The 17,196-nt window shown below is 31.2% G+C and overlaps 1 protein-coding gene across 1 annotated transcript in view; it reads left to right on the top strand.

Moving 5' to 3' along the window:
* Window positions 1-11,240: 11,240 nt before the first annotated feature.
* Window positions 11,241-17,196, top strand: part of LOC106476137 (teneurin-m-like) — a 201,650-nt gene continuing 195,694 nt past the window's right edge. The window contains 1 exon segment of the mRNA XM_022380617.1: window positions 11,241-11,451. Within this exon segment, the coding sequence (XP_022236325.1) occupies window positions 11,253-11,451 (199 nt within the window). The 5' untranslated portion in view covers window positions 11,241-11,252.

Below are 17,196 nucleotides of genomic sequence, written 5' to 3'. Positions count from 1 at the left end.
CATGTATTATAGGTACGTGGTTTTGATCGTATTGTCGTTATATTTATTGTTTACGTATTTCTACAATACCAACCTTTCGTACGACACATTTTAAAGTGTAAAAACATTGTGACTGTGAAGTTCTATCTATATATTTTTTGCTGACTAAGCATCTGTCAGAAACTACATAGATTTAAGTAAAGAGCAAATAGTATCCTATTACTTTTTTTTTTTAAAGAACAAACGCAATTAAATGCTGAAATCGTATTACTACCTACCCGTTAAAATGACGCAGCAGCTGGGAGAACAAAACCCCTTGCCATTGATTGTCATGGCAACATAACGAACCTCCATGCATTTATACAGCTCGTGAACAAAAGAGGAACGACAAGAACTGACAGGATTAGGTTCCACGTCAGCTTGTTACTTGCAGAAAACAGAGGGTGTTGTGCTAGAGGACTTTGAATATTTTATTCATATTCCACCTGAATAACCTTAGTACAGATACAATCAATCTCATTGCACATGCTTTATACAAAACAAAAACTGCTCGTTTATTATATGAGAAACCCAACCCTCATCGCCTACATTACAAGCATGATTACGTTATATGATATAGTTTAAAATGATGCCTTCCATTAATATCATGTTCGGTTTGACATATCATAGGAATAATTATTAAAATTACTAAATATGGGGAATTCATGTATCTTATATTAAAAATGAAGAATATTAAAGAATGATCAAAGAATATTATCTTACAATATTATTATTCACAATTAATTGTTGAATTTAAATGGTGTGATGACCTTTTGTTTTGCTTTCATTGCTATAATAAATCTTCTTTGGAGTAATGAAGGAAAATAAGTAATTGGCAAAACACGATTGATACTAATAGATATAACCATAGTGCAACTACCGTACGAGTAATCTTCGTTATACGTAAAACGGAAAATTAAGAATGATCATAGGAGTATTGTTAATGTTCGTGTAAAGATGATGAAGGCCAAAGATCGGGCTAATGAATTGGTTGCTGATATCATCGATTTGTGGGGGCTTCCAAGAACTGTTAGACTGCTGCTTACGGAGAGAGTGTCACGTTAGACGTACAATCTGTAATTAGGAAATATATTTGTGACTTTTGTAGTAAAAAAAATGTATAGAAAGTATCTAGCAGTTTTACTTGTTGTGATACTTGTTATTTAGAAACCCAAACAAAGTTCATCGTATATTAAAATAAGAAAAAACTATAGCCCCCATTAGCCAAAAGGATGGTTGATTGTCGCAAACGTAAACATTATGTCTAACATTTGTATATCAACAAGTTAACGAAATGGTTTATTGTACACCGCAGAGAAAGTTAACCAATGTGCGTTTTAGGTTCAAGCTTAATTGTAAGCTAACCACTGAACCTCCAGGGGGAATGAAAATTATTTTATAATTTTAGTTCACGAGAACTCCGCATTCCGTTCTATACACTTTCTTCTTTGTTTACTTAAACTCTTGTCTTCGTTATGTTTCAAAATCTGCAATGCTCCTTTTCCCGCCATATAATGGACAGTGTAAATATGAAATAAAGCAAATATTGATCAGAATTCACATATATTTTATGCCGACAGTCTCTCCAGCTAATGTAGCTAGCAGTATGATGTGAATTGGGCGTGTTTTCTCAAAAGCAAGCGATTGTCGGTGAATATTAAATTTATCTTTGTTACGCACATTAACCAATTTTTCTTCAGTCCCTGTTACTTTTTTTTAACCTTCCTATAACCAAGACATCAAAAGACGCACATGAGCAACATGATTTATGTATGGTAATCAAAAGGTTAAATTCTACTCCGATCTTTTCACAAAGCAGCAATTTATAGAAACAGTAGCTAAATGTTTTAAATTGCAGTTTTCACTAACTTCCAGTCAATGGAAAAAATACTTGTATGCTTGATTTTCATGTAAAATTAAATATTGTAACTTTGAAAGATATCCATTTCGAGTGAAAATTACGCCTCTACTTAGAAAACATTACACAAAAACACGAAACTATTAAGCATTTATTATTCTGTTAATATGTTTATTATATATAAATGACCATGAAATTTTACAGTTTCCTCTTAGTGACAGATTTCTTTATGAATTCTATCCACTACACCTTTATTTTAAAAATCTGTATTTCTGAACTAACATCTGACGTTATTTTCTCTTCGTTAACATTTATTCTATTTTAAAAATTGAACACTTTTAAAATATAATTTGTGTCACAGCTCAAAAATGTTTCACTTTTTTATGATTTTGCTCTGTGATTATGAATAGGTATTCCAAAATTGAGGTAAAATAATATTCTAAAGGTCTTCAAGAAACATAAGTTTTTATATATTTTGGAATTCTCGAAGTAATATTTTCAAAATATTATCTGCATCAAAACAAAGACAAAAAACAACAACTTATGTTAGGCTATTGCCGATTCCCTGTAAAATATTTCATATAAGTTAACATTTCTTAGGTTGCAATAATATAAACTGAATGGAGAATGAAATCAATTAAAATGGTATCTAAGTACTTTGAAATATATGTTTAAAGTTTTAAAATGTTGTTAAATTACAATCTATTTTAATATATTATTGTTTGTTCTGTTTTAGCACTAAGTTATAAAAAAGGGCTATTTCAGTTGTGTTCACTGTGGCGATCGAGCTCTTAATTTTCATGTTACAGAAGATTTCATTTCTCTCATTTTAATGCAAGTAATTCAAATGATAATATGTTTTAGACTATTACTATTTCACATCTTAAAGTCGTAATTCTGGTCATCATATGTTGTTTTTTTTACCAAAATTAGTCCAGCCATCATGCTCTCCAAGAAAGTATAAATACAGGGACACGCCTAATAAGCATATTATTTATGGCAAAGTGTGAATAATGTACAAAAATTTCGTAAATTTTAGAATGAAGAAAATAATAGCTGTGGGAGAATATGTGAACTAATCGCAGTGGCTGGTCACTTGCAATCTATTAATAAAAAACGTCTAAAGTCATTCAGGTCGATAACAGTGGTGTGAGATATGGCAACTGTTCACTTTTTAGGATGGGTAATAAGTGTCAGTAACAATCTTTGCCATTAAATTATCAGTGCTTTTGCTAAAAACATTATGGCCACATGTGAAGGAGCACCATTTGCGAGGCCTGTGCAGCGAGCTTTTTTACTCCTCCCTCAATCCACTTCTGAAATACATCCGTGAGACAAAAGTATTGATTGATTATTAATAACACTTTTTGTACATACAGTGCTGAAGTGTAGCTATAAAGCAAGGGAATTATAAAAGCTAGTGTTAAATCACTGATAGTACTTCAGTATAATAAATTATTTAGTACAGCACATTAATAACTCTATCTAGACAATTATGAAATGCTTTTTACTTGTTTCAAAATTAACGAGATGTTGTTCTTTGTTTCTCTTTAAGTTTGTATACTTCTTCTTAACATCCATATATAGTGACTTTTAATTCTTCGGAAATATTGCGTCTGTTGCAATGATTAAAAACTGACAAATGAATAGAGCAATGAGGATTAATATGTAACTTGTGTTACATCCACATACTTCATTGTTATATATCTTTTGACTAATACTTTGATATCCTAATTTTCATTTTTTGTCCTTAAGTTGGCATACTTGTTTCATTCTTATGTGTCTTTAGTTGTCTTGAAGGAGCAGTAAGTGTTAACTGAAATGACAGGAAACTGTTTAGTATCAATAGTACAAAAATCTGGAGGATTTATTTTGAAATATTTATTTATTTCTGATTTCACCATCATACGCAATGTACTTTGATAAGACTAATCCGAAGTCAACATGCATTTTGCAGGAAGTTACTATAAACTACCTGTCACTTGCAAACTATATTTACAAGTGAAAAACTGATATAGGCAGCATATCGTTTCCTAAAATTGTTGGGTATGAAGATTAAGATACTATTTCGAAAAAAAAATAGGAGAACGAAAAATAAATATTGAAAAGCACACTAAGTGTATAAATGATGCAGATAATAACAAAATGGGATCAAAATGAATAAACACAAAAACTAATTCTGAAAAATAGTCTGGCGCAAACGCATAGCCTAAAACTTTAAACTTAGGCAAAAAAATTACAAGATGTATTTTTATTGCTATTAAACTAATTGTAAATTCCCTTGAATTACACAGAATTCCTGTTATAAAACTGTGTATTTTATGTATGATTTGTGACGGATTTATTATTCTATATTTTAATATCAATGTTTGTTTAAATTATATTTATATTTAGAAATATATATAGCTCTATTCTCTAAAGTTGTAGAAGATGCTCGAGCGTAAAAATCAACAATATATGCGTGTACGTAAACGCAAGTGTAACTTTGTATTGTTACGTAATCTGAATTTTCGAGAAACTCTCCATACGCCTATAAATATAACCAACGCGACGCGTCTAAAAAGACTATCTGTTATTGGTTTGCTATAGTTGGTATACTATAAACCTCGGAAGCTATAATTGTGATTAACTCTTATTAATCGGAAAACTTCAGGTATTTGACTAGGAATATTTACAAATTTCGAACATTATAAACCATTTAACTTCAGTTTATTCACATCGGACATTAGTACTTTTACTAAGACATTATAAAACTTCAGTGGTATAAAACCCAAGCTCGACTTGTAATCGGCGTGTGATCAGCGAGGCCCACAGAGCTAGCTAGTTACCTATTAATTAATTCGCTCATCCCCTTGATTAGACATCAAGGAAGTTCCAGACTAGAAAGAAAACTTTATATTCCTTGTAAGTTTGTAAGCCTTTTGTATATAAATCATTGTTTGTAATAACTGTTATTGTAAATTGCATTATTGTTTGTATATTAAAATATATTTGTATTAAAAAAAAGAAAACTGTGTGTATCAATCTTGTTGGCAAATATCATAAGTTGGAAATATATCGGCATTTATTTAACTACTAAATTTAAATTATCATTTAGCTTGGTTTCAGACCATTCGAAATTATAATACGTACCAGATTTTATTGCAAACACATTTTGTTGATACGTGATTGTAAGTTTTCTTATCTTCTATATGAAACTAGATGTACAACCGCAGGGTCTCAGAAAGTGTTCTGTTTCAAGAGTAAATATAACCAAAATTAAGAGAAACAAATACTTTTATTTCTTGCTTTTGAAGTTTATATGCCATGCTGTGTTGTAGCCAACAGAATGCATAATTCTTCTCGTGATTCATGGCATGAGTACAGTAGAAATTGTAACATTAAACGTCCTTATGTGACGCCATTTTAGTTTCTACTGACTGACTGACTGTCAATACACTACTGTAGAGTGGTTAAAACAGGTGACCCCTCCAGGTGGCCTTCACCCCTTTTCGGAAAAATTAGTTGCTTTTAGTTAAAAATACTGTCACGTATTCGAATTTCAAATAGTCCGAAGCAGAGTTAACTGATGATTTAAATTTAGTGGTTAAATTGTACTTTGAATTTAATATTTAAATATATGCCGATATGTTAGTAAATTTACGATATTTGCCAATAAGATTGATACACACCGTCTTTGTTTTTAACACAAATACGTTTTAATATACACACAACAATACAATTTACAGTAACAATTATTACGAATAGTTATAGCTTTCCAAGTTTATAGCACACTGATTATAGCGAGCTAATAATAGATACCCTTTTCGGCGCGTCGCGTTGGTTATACTTACAGCCGTAGGAAGGTTTTCTAGAAAATTCAGTTTTACGTAACAATTCTCATTAAAGCGTTTATGTACACACATATACTTTTGAATCTTACTCTCGAGAATCTTTTAAAACTTTGGAGAATAGGCGAGAATTTCGAAATACATATTTAAGATTATAAGCTATGCATGTTTTTAAATTTAAACTTAATCTAAACAGCGTTGATATTAAAATAAATACATAACAACAAATTCGTTACAATACAAACAAATTATGTTTGAGAATATACCATAAAATGTTTGTGAAATGATAGAATGGTAACCCGGATTTCTTACATCAATAGAGACTTAAAATAGCACTTGAGCTGTGACGTTTTAGTAAACAGTGTTACAACAACTGAAACGTGTTTAGATCGGAAGCTGAAAACACCTAATATACTGTCAAAGCGTTTACGGAAAACATTTTGTTCAGTTGTACAATCCTGTCTCACCAAACATTTATAGAGATATCTTGTAACAAGAGTGTTTTGTTTTTCGGAAAACTCATAACGAAAATCAATGTAAAAATATATACAGTTAATTTAATTCAGTACATCTTTGTTTCGTTCCCTAGCTAAAAGCTTGTGCATTAAAATCATATTTGAAGGAAGTTTTGTGTTTTAAGAACTATATTTGTTGAAAGTTACTTCAATTTCTACACTTTAGTTTAAGTTCATATGTATGAGAAATAGCGTATTGAGAAAAAGTGCCCGTCATTATTTTACATAAGTATTTGATGCATGAAAATGTATTAAAGAGTAGGACAGTATTTCCCGTTTTTGTCGTTGTAACGTTTTAGAGCGGTTTTATTATATATGTTCATTTTCATGTACTTAGTATTTTTTCAAGTGCTTAAGTAAATTGAACATGACACACTGTGGATCCGTTGTCGTGATAAGTCTTCGGGGTCGTAGTGCGTTATAAAAGTGATGGTCAGATCCCTCTATTCTATCAGAGTAGCCTAGAGTTGACGGTGGATGAGCTTGACCGACTGATTTGGCGCTAATTTGTCAGTTCATATAATAGGGACGGCTAGTGCATAAAGTCCTTGTGTAGCTTTGCGCGAATATCCGAAACAAACAGAGCCAATTAATATACTCAGTTTCATTTAATTAATGATGTTACTAAAGCACTAAAAATTCGATATCCGAAAAATGAAACATAATGATATCGTTAATTTAAAGTAAAGGACTAATTTAAGTATATTTACCAGTGGCATTTAAACAAAAAATAGAACTTTATTCACAGACACCACTCTGCATAAAATAAAGATATGCTATTCAGGAAAACACGATATTTCCCTTCCCTCGCATTTTAACCAAAATCCACATGCGATGGCCATGTAATCTACATACAGATAAACCTAGGTACATCAAGTTTATAAAGAAAAACAACAAATATGATCGCTATTACTGAAAATATGAAGGATTTGTTATATTATGATCCACTCAATATATTATTATGATATTGTATTATGACTTTGTATCTGTTTCAGAATTTTATATGCTTGTATGTATGATTTGTTTTTTTTTCTTTCTTTCTTCTTCTAGTTTTTATCTTTGTTAAATGCTTTTTGTTTGGTTAGTTTCGAATTAGATTACGTGAACATGTAATAACTTACCAGATAATCCAGTGCCCTATCGTCAGAAATTACTTAAACAGAAGTTAAATATTTAAAATGACAAAAAGTATCCTGAGCTCAATTTGCCTTCCCACTCGAAAAAAAAAGAAAAAAGAGCGCCATCTATATTTTTTAATCTTTGGGTATAATATCCTAATTTTCCGTCATAATTAGATTTTCTGCGTTGCAGTTGAGTGTTACCAGTATGTGTTAATGCAAGATGCTTCAGGCAAAAATGGATAAAGTAACTAACTTTCGAGAAACGCTGAAATAACAATATAAACATTTGCGCAAAAATGAATATTGCATAACCAGTTGCATAATTAAAACATTTATTAAGCTTCCAAAGAACAAAATGAAAGAAAATGATGTTATTCTTGTGTTGAAATTAATGTTCCCATTCACTTCTCTGTGTAAGGGTTATTAACCTCTAATTAGTTACAGGGTGTCTATAAGATGACATCGAGCATTTTGTCGATAATTACAATGCATTTAGGTTTGAAAATATGCTATTTTTCTAGTTGAAGATAAAAGCTTAATAAAACAAGGAAACTGCGAATTGGTAGAATGAGTAGTAAAGAAATATATTTCACTAAGAAGATTTAGGTGACTTAAAACTCGTGAATAACAAACAGGATACAGCTTTGCGGTTCTTGGAGTTATAAACCATTTTCCATCTATGGGTAACCAACGAAGCTTACTTTTAAATCCTCTTGGTATATAAGTTCCAAGAGTTGCTGACATAATATGTCAAATATTCCTTTTTTAGTGTCTTTATTTCTCTCCCTATCTTTCTTTCTGTATCTATTTTTTGTTTCTTTACTTTGTTGAAATGCTTCGGAGATGTATACGTTCATCTTTACTTCCACTGTAGTTCCTTGCAACCAAGTGAACCGAGTAGGGATCATAGTGTATCCTATCTTATAGCATCTTCGATCTGACTTGATTTCCCTGTGCCATCAGGTGGAAAGATACGCAGGGGTGATTTCATTCCATACATTCTCGATATTGCTCTGAGAAAACCGCCAAATTCCACGTGTATAAACTTTTATTCTGGAGGCTATTAATCCTCAGGCAGATCCCACATTGAAATTGGCTTGGGAAATCCTGCATTCCCTTTATTTCAGGTTTTATGCTAGGAACTATACACTGATGTGTTATTGTTCAGGCCATTTGACGCCTTATCGACACATTTTTATACGATTCTTTAAGAACGGTTTGAGAAGTTGTTTTTAGCTTTTTGTCTGGAAGTTCCCGTGTTTTTCTTTTTCTTTTTATGAATGTGAATAAACGTATTTCTTTTCTTTTTTTTATATATCTCGAGCAATTTCGCTCGAGATATTTTCATTTATTTATTTATTTTAATCTAACAAATATTTCATTTGCCGTCAAGAGAGGGCAGAACTGTCTACACAGTCCTATTTTATAAATATATACCTACAAAACGATTTTATAAGAGCACGATTCCTTTCTAGAAACAAAAAATATTAATAATGAAATGTAAGCAATTGTTTTCTACACGACATAACTGGTTTCAGCTAAGAGGTTTCTACATACAAGTCGCATAACACCAAAATATATATATTAGTAAGTAGCGTTGAGTTCGACTTAATGTGTACTTTTCACGAACAATATACAACATGGTTTAATATATTGTTCTAGGCGATGCATTGCACCAAAACATAAAAATATGACGGAAATCATGAACAGTTTTCTTCACTGCTGACAAAGTCTTGGTGATATATATATAACGAGTATTATAAATAGTAGTCAAAGTACCCCTGCCAGGTTAGGCATTTATTTCGTGGGTGTCACAAGAGGGCGGTAAGTTGTCCTGTGGGTCATTCACAGCCAGTAGCAAGGGAAAAATTGAAATGGCTGTCAGATTCAAAAAAATAATAAAGAATGAGTTTTAGTATCTCATTGTGCATACCCAAGAAAGTTCTATGGTGATCAGAGGTTAGGAAGCAGGAAAATACTCGTTATGGATGGACAAACAAATACATAGATAGCAAGCGGCTGATTTCTAGTGTTAAAATTAGGTTTAAGTCACTTAGCGAGCTGAGATTTGTGTAATGACTGTAGATAGGAATGACCTTTTAATTATCAGAATGGTAGTTTCTTTACGTAATGTTCATATATATATGTGTGTGTGTGTACATATATAGTTCATTACCGTAATGTTCATATATATATATGTGCGTACATATATAGTTCATTAACGCAGTGTTCATATATATATATATATATATATAAGTGTGTGTGTACATATATAGTTCATTAACGTAATGTTTATATATATATATATACGTATATGTATAGTTCTTGTTTTTAACAGATGATGTCTTATACTCCAACTAGCAATATCCGTCTTTTCATTTTATACGCTTTTTATGAAAGTATATAACTGGATAGTAGTAATCTGCTTTTTATTACAGCGTCAAATAGCTTCGATGTAGAGTCTGTATCTGATATTACCTTTGTGTAATTTTCCTACACTTACCCATAACCAGTACATTTGAAATGTGAATGAAAATATCATGCCCAAAACAATAAAGGATAAATGTTTCAAAACTAAGCAACGAAGCAGTATATAAGAAAATGTTTGTTATGATACTCGTACCCATGGCGACCTTATTTTGCACTAACTAGACAAAGCATGTTACCGCTGAGCTAATCAGTGACAATAAGCTCGGTCTACTTGGCAGTAGCTAAGCTGGTCGTGGGTTTGCCATTTCATAAAACATTTCATTTGACGCACCTTCGTTGCTACTTCAGCTTCATTTAGATAAAAAGATACATGCATTATAAAGTATCCTTTGGTTAGTGCAATGACCTCCAAAAGTGTCTGACCATGGTCAGTGTCATATAAAAAGAAAATTGTCAATACTATCTAACAATAGACATGTAAATTTAGTTCATATTTATGGCACACAAACCTTACCAAGTCTCAGACGTTTTGGTTTCAATTATGCTTTACTCCTACATTTCGTATCATACTTAGCCCCCTTGGAGGCTAAAATTATTAAAAAGTTGTTGTTTTTTCAGTTGTGTTGTGATATAAGTTCGGAACTAATAATTCTAATGTTATAGTTAAATTATCACAGCTTCCTCGACTGATTGTTCTATAGGTATTGCAAAGCGGATATAAAACGTTGGAAATCAACAAACTCAATAGTAAGAATAGTTTATTCCGACTGCCAGGCGGTGTCTTGTTCCAAGCTAAAAATCGATTTGCGACGACTACTGCAAGCTTAGTTGTCGTTCGAGTAGATTGAAAACGCTTCTGTGTAAGGCTAGGACGGATGGTTTTGTTTGAAAGTCAGATTTTCTTGTCTGTAAGCACCAAAATGTTACATATTGTCTCTGTTTTTGAAAAGCTATAAATACGAGTTACTTAAAATTCTGATAACTCTGTATCTGCATAACCTAAACTTCAGCTACAAATAATTGTGTAGCTTTTGGATATATTCATCACAGTTTAGTAATCTGTCATTTGTTCTCCATCTGCCTATTAAATTTACTGATATTCAACAGTAACATTCCTTTATGTATCTTACAATGTTTTTCAGCGCTTTAATCTTTACTAAACTCTGAAATAACGTTTCATTATAATCGGTTTGTTTCATTAGGCAGTTATATCTTACAACTTCCTAAAAGAATTAATGACACTTAGAGCTGTGTATGTAACAAAGTAAGTGCATAAGCACTACCCTCATAAATAACTTTACGACAAAAATAACATGCGTAGGTTTTAAATGAGATAACAAAAATACTGAACCTAAAACAAATTATCAATGAGCAAGTGATATCCTTTTTGATAGACTCATAGGAAGTCCAGATCAATTTCTCTAATATGTCGTATTTCTTTCTCTTTTTTTTTCGTACATGTAGTTATTAACCATTAAACATGGACAGAGAGACATCACAACAGACATCAAGAGTTAGGAATCAAACACGCCCGCATCCAGAGCCACAATACCGAGCACGCTCACACCAGGACTCACAGTACAGTTCATCTGAAAACGAAGAAGATGACCGTCGTCATAACGCTTATGAAAGCATTGACAGAATGAAGCAATACGAGGAGGCGTTTCTACGTTCAGTAGGTAAGTTGTCAATTGAAACGTTTGTTATTCTACTTATTTATCAGGCCTTGTTTCCCATAAGTGTTGCAGTGATTACTTTGCAAAACAAAATTACGCATGCTTGTTTTGTTTATTTTAGAATTTTCACGCCAACCTACTCCACAGCTATCTGCCCTAGTCGTCCCAAATTTTGAACTGATAACTATAATTGATAGCACCCATAACCAACACTTGGTTATTCAAAATTAAATAGTGAGATTTGATCGTCATCCTTACAACGCAACCACGATACCGAAGCGTCATTGTTGTTATAATTATTTGTGATAACGAGACGCCAACCCTTGGACTCATAGTCCGGCATGCTAAAAATGGGGGTCACGTCCAGCCAAACTGTGTCAGTCTGAAGAAAGCGTTCTCGTCTCGCCACCAAACTTTGGATCAGAAGTATCTTTGCAAGGCCCTGTAAGGCCCGTGCGCGGTCTAATTAGGTAGCTGCTGAAATGTGGTTCTAAAGACTCTTGATCCTGTGAGTGGCGTTGACTAGTTGTTTTCGCTCTAAACTATCATTTCAAAGTTATGGAAAGCTATCGTGCAGCTTTGCGTGAAATTTAATTATAACAAAAACTATAAACAAGACCCTGTCAATCACTTTTATCTACCTTAAATGTCTTAGAGATTTAATAATGAATCAATGATAATTTGTACCAAAATCGACGCGGTGATTATTTCGAAAAAAAGAAATATATACATGTATCGGTTTGAAGAGGGCGCTCTAGTCTTGCCTCGAGACTGCACCAGAGGTATTTAAGCTTCGAAAGTTGTAGAAAGCAAACTAACTAGACTACGTTTTTATTTAAAGGAAATGCCGAAGAGATAAAATTTAAAACCTGCAACCTTTAATATGCTTGTATTACTATGAATAAAAATGCTGGCTAGATGGTTTTTGGATGAACTAACATAGAACATTTTCAAATGATATATGATAAACGTTTTTCAGTTCGAACGATCAGAAAAGCCTTTGTTGAATAAGCAGCAAGTTACATTGGGTTGTCTTTGCATTTGGAACGAGTTAATTTGATTTACCAAGGTCTTTTAGATCATTTTATTTTCTTCAATATATTAGACAATGTTTTTGTCTAAAATATTTCTCACTATTAATGAAATTAACATTTTCGAAATAGAATGTAACTGGTTCTCCTCTTAATTTTCGAAATAATGATTCACGGCTAACTTTGAGTTTTGTAGTTGAATAGTTCTATCGTTTAAGGTTTCGTGAACCTCAGAATACATGATTACTGTTATATTCTTTCAAGTAATACTAAGTTAAAGAAAAAAAATCGTAGTAGTTAACTCAAGTGTAAATGTTCCGCAAAAATCACATGAAAAGGATAAAGATAAAAGCGTATATTGAGTAGTGATATTTTATCAGCTTAACATTTTTTTAACATAATTAACTGCGTATCTATCGTTATGGAAAAACACTTGTTCATGTTAACTGCGTATCTATCGTTATGGAAAAACACTTGTTCATGTTAGCTGCGTATCTATCGTTATGGAAAAACACTTGTTCATGTTAACTGCGTATCTATCGTTATGGAAAAACACTTGTTCATGTATTCTGAGGTTCACGAAACCTTAAACGATAGAACTATTCAACTACAAAACTCAAAGTTAGCTGTGAATCATGTCATGTATTCTGAGGTTCACGAAACCTTAAACGATAGAACTATTCAACTACAAAACTCAAAGTTAGCCGTGAATCATGTTGCTTCATTTAACATTAACATTTTGACTTTCTTGAGAAAAACACACTGTAATTTGTTTTTGCTTTTCATAATCCACACATTATTTAGGTATTGAATTTAATTATAATTTGCAATGTTAATACAACGTATAAATTTAATTATAATTTGCAATGTTAATACAACGTATATACTTTAAACGTTCATGGTTTGTTTATGTATGTTCAACACTTCAAGTTTTACTAATCATATCAGTATTCTGTTATCATACAATAAAAGCAGAGGTAATTTGATTTTGTTCTAAGAAATGAAATTAGTTTATTCTTTATTAGATGCAAGAAAAGTTAAACTTTACACCTACCTTTTAAAACAAGCAACGAATGCATGTTTACAATATAAAATAAAACATTATTACGATTTTTCTTAATGGGGAATTCATTGGGTTCGTACGTAGTAGCGAGGATCGCGTTGCACCGGAAATAATCCGGATGATGCAACTACACCAACATACTATATTAAGCTCTAGGTGTAGATCTTTTTAAAGTGTACCGCGTTTCGTGGGTTGTTCCAACTGAGGTTTTTTTTTTCTTTAGAAAAACATACATAACACCTAGTGTGTGAGAATACTCACACAATCTTTGAAGGTTAATAATAGTATGATTAGTGCTAGATAATTTGCTAGAATAAAACATCTTAAGATTATCTACATTGTAATTCAACTTTAAAATAGTAATACAGCTAGTGTTACTTGATAAATTTGTGTCTAAAATATATTGCTTTTATTTAATTTTTCTTTTAACACCCACAAGACTTGATTATCAAAATATCAGGTCTCAGTAAGTTGCATAATAACTTTACTATTATTCGCTTTATTATAAATGAGTTAAGATTATGTGATGTCTTGACGTAGGTGACAACCCTTCATTTCTGTTAAAAATCAACACTGTGCATCATATCATCAAATTGACCTGTTACGAAGTTTAGAGTAAAGAAAAGTGACACTTTAAATATAAAAACCCTACTTATAGTAAAAGAAAGTATACATAGGTGAAAAAAAATATTGTACTGAACCTTGATGAAGGTAAGACATGTGTATATATTTTACTTGAGAAAAAGTAACAGTTAATAAAAAAGATTCAAAGTTATAATTGCTCATTCATTCACTTGAAAAGTAAAGCATCTTCTTGAAAATCATTGATAGTTATTCCTGACATTCATTTTTATGTATTGATTTAACACAAAAGCACAATGTAATTATTTCAGTTCTTTATTTACTGGGAGCGGTTTTGCGGTCTTATATGGAAGGCTCAACGGCCTTTTTGAACAGATAATCTAATTCTATGAGATGTATTGTTCGTAATTAAAGTGCGCGCTTCAGGACTTTTGATGAATGATGCCTTGGAGTTAGTAACAAACAGTTTCACATCAGGAGACTCTGAGATAGAGATCCAAAAGCTATGAACGTATTACCGATTGTTACGACTTGTTCTAAAGGATTAAACGTCAAAAGTCCTGAAATACTTCCTTTAATAAAAAAGTAGCATATTCAGAGAGTTAAGTCTCTCGTCCAATGAAGCAGGGATTTGTACTCAAGACTTCAAAATTATAAAAATTATAAATAGGGAAATGAAAGCAATAGTGATATTAATTTTCTTAATTATATATAAAACACACATTCCCCTCCCACCTCTTTCTATGTACAAATACATAAACAGGTGGAGATATAATTTTATAAATACATAAACATAAATCTTTGTCTTTGAGTCTGTATTTGAAAAAGGCACTTATTGATAGGTGTCATCAAAACAATGAATTATTTAATTCAGGTGGGTAAAAACTAAAAAATTAGTGGTACTGATATATTCATAGCAATAAAAAGTAAATGTTGCTATCGATATAGAATGGGTTGAGCAGATTTTTTTTATCTGTTACCTCTCTTCTATTCTGAATATTTCATTGTTGTATATTAGTTTCACGTATTTTTGTTTAATTTAGTAAATCTACAATGATCAATAGATGTTTTGTTTGTCTTTACAATAATAAAACTTTTGTTTCGCAATCGTTAATAAACTCATATCTCATTAGGTTTCAGTACATGTTTTTACAAATTTACTATTAATGCTATTAAGTGTCGGTATAAGACACTCATTTATCACTGTTATTATTTCAATCTTTTCAAGGAAAACCAATCTTACTTAAGTATACCTGTTAAATGTAATTTGAATTTATATTTATAACAATCAGTTCCCGACGCTAAGTATTTTAATGATTCGTTTGATTTGAAATGTCCTGTAAATAATGTATAAGCTTGTTTGTATTTATCAACTTTGTTTATAATATTCTAAAATTTTGATTAATGTCAATATTATCTTTAATGTATAGACATATATATATAATGTAGCCTTAACTGTTTAACTTTTTTTTTATTTAGTTAAACGTTATGTCTCAATCAACCAAAATAGTAAAATCGTAATAACTATATTCCTTTTACTTGCTTCATGTGTTTATGTAGTGGTTTTTTTGTTTTTGTTTTGTATGGTGTTTCTCACATATCCAAATTCTGTTGGAGGTGAGTATCCAGGAGTAGGACTAGCGTCCTAGTTCGGACAACGGGTGAGCATGTTTCGGTGTGACGGAGATTCGAACTCGGGTTCGAACCCATGCCGGGCTTAGGTAGTGGTTTACACATTATTTGTTTTAGTGAATATATTCAGAAGTAAAATGATCGACGATGTTACTCTTAGTTACATGTGCATAATCATGTGGATGAGTTACATAAAACCTTATGGTAAATAATCTAAGTAGAAGAATATTGCGTAATATGCCTTTCAGAAAGCATCCGTACACCTAAGTAAAGCATACACCTGTTATTGAGTCGTTTTCAAAGCAATAGGAACTATTAAGTTTACATAATGTTTTATATATGTCTCAAGTTAAATTTTCAGTCGTTAATACGGCTGTTTGAGATACTCTGTCATTATTATTGTAATGCACGTTTATCTATATTTTTCCGAAGACACGCGATAATAAGAGATATTAAGTGAAAAACAAATTATGAAAGTTCCAAAGCTTTTGGATTTTAATTTCTAAATATGATGGTTCATAGATTATTCTTGTTCGTTTCTTACATTTTACTCTGTTATAACAAAATCTGTTTTCAAAATCAACCACTAAATAAAAAATATTGATTCATAATTTACAATCGTAATTTTATAGGTATTCAGATCATTTTTATAGACTTATTGACGATGGAACGTATTTCTTTTTTTGGTCATTTTAAGTTCATTATTTTACAAATAATTGTACTTAATAACTAAAACATAATGCAGCATTAGAAGTATGTACACGAAACTTTGAAATTAAGAAAAAGAAAATCATGAAAACGCTCTACGTTTTTGGGTTCTGTGATTAAATTCAAACATATCTGACCATTTGTTGTAGTTCCACAAATGTCTTTGAGTTTTAGAACACTATGTCACGTTACTGTTTCGTATACTAATTAGCTTTAAAAGAAAATATTGCCATTTAGATAAATACAGTCGTCTTTATTAGTGACTGGATATGTATTTATTTTTATTTCTTAAGTGACTCTTAAATGTCTTTAGATTAAAATAATTAAGACATTTTGATTACCGTATAAAGGTTGAAAAAATCTAAGATAACAGATTTTTACCACTAAAATGCGATAGTTTACTAATATTGCATAAGCATTTTGAATTCACCATTAATATATTTTACTATATATAGCAACTATTTTAGGTATTATTGTGATATTTTTTAACTTTTGTTACCTTTAGTAATAACTCACTACGTTGCTGCTATCTTTCAAAAATATGTACAAATGATGCGCATTGTAATAATGATTGGATATTCAGCTTTCCTGATTGATTTGTAAAAAATAATAAAAATGAATTGTTAACAAATCACCATAAAGGTTTTATTATTATTAACAAATTGGTGCCATTTCGAGCGAGCGTTCTTCGTCAGATTGAAAGACAAAGTTATTAAAAAGTAATTAAAAAGT

This window comes from Limulus polyphemus, unplaced genomic scaffold (assembly GCF_000517525.1).
Source record: "Limulus polyphemus unplaced genomic scaffold, Limulus_polyphemus-2.1.2 Scaffold6, whole genome shotgun sequence".
Lineage (NCBI taxonomy): Eukaryota > Metazoa > Arthropoda > Merostomata > Xiphosura > Limulidae > Limulus > Limulus polyphemus.
Note: the sequence above shows the minus strand (reverse complement) of the source record. Positions and strands in the feature narration are given on the sequence as shown.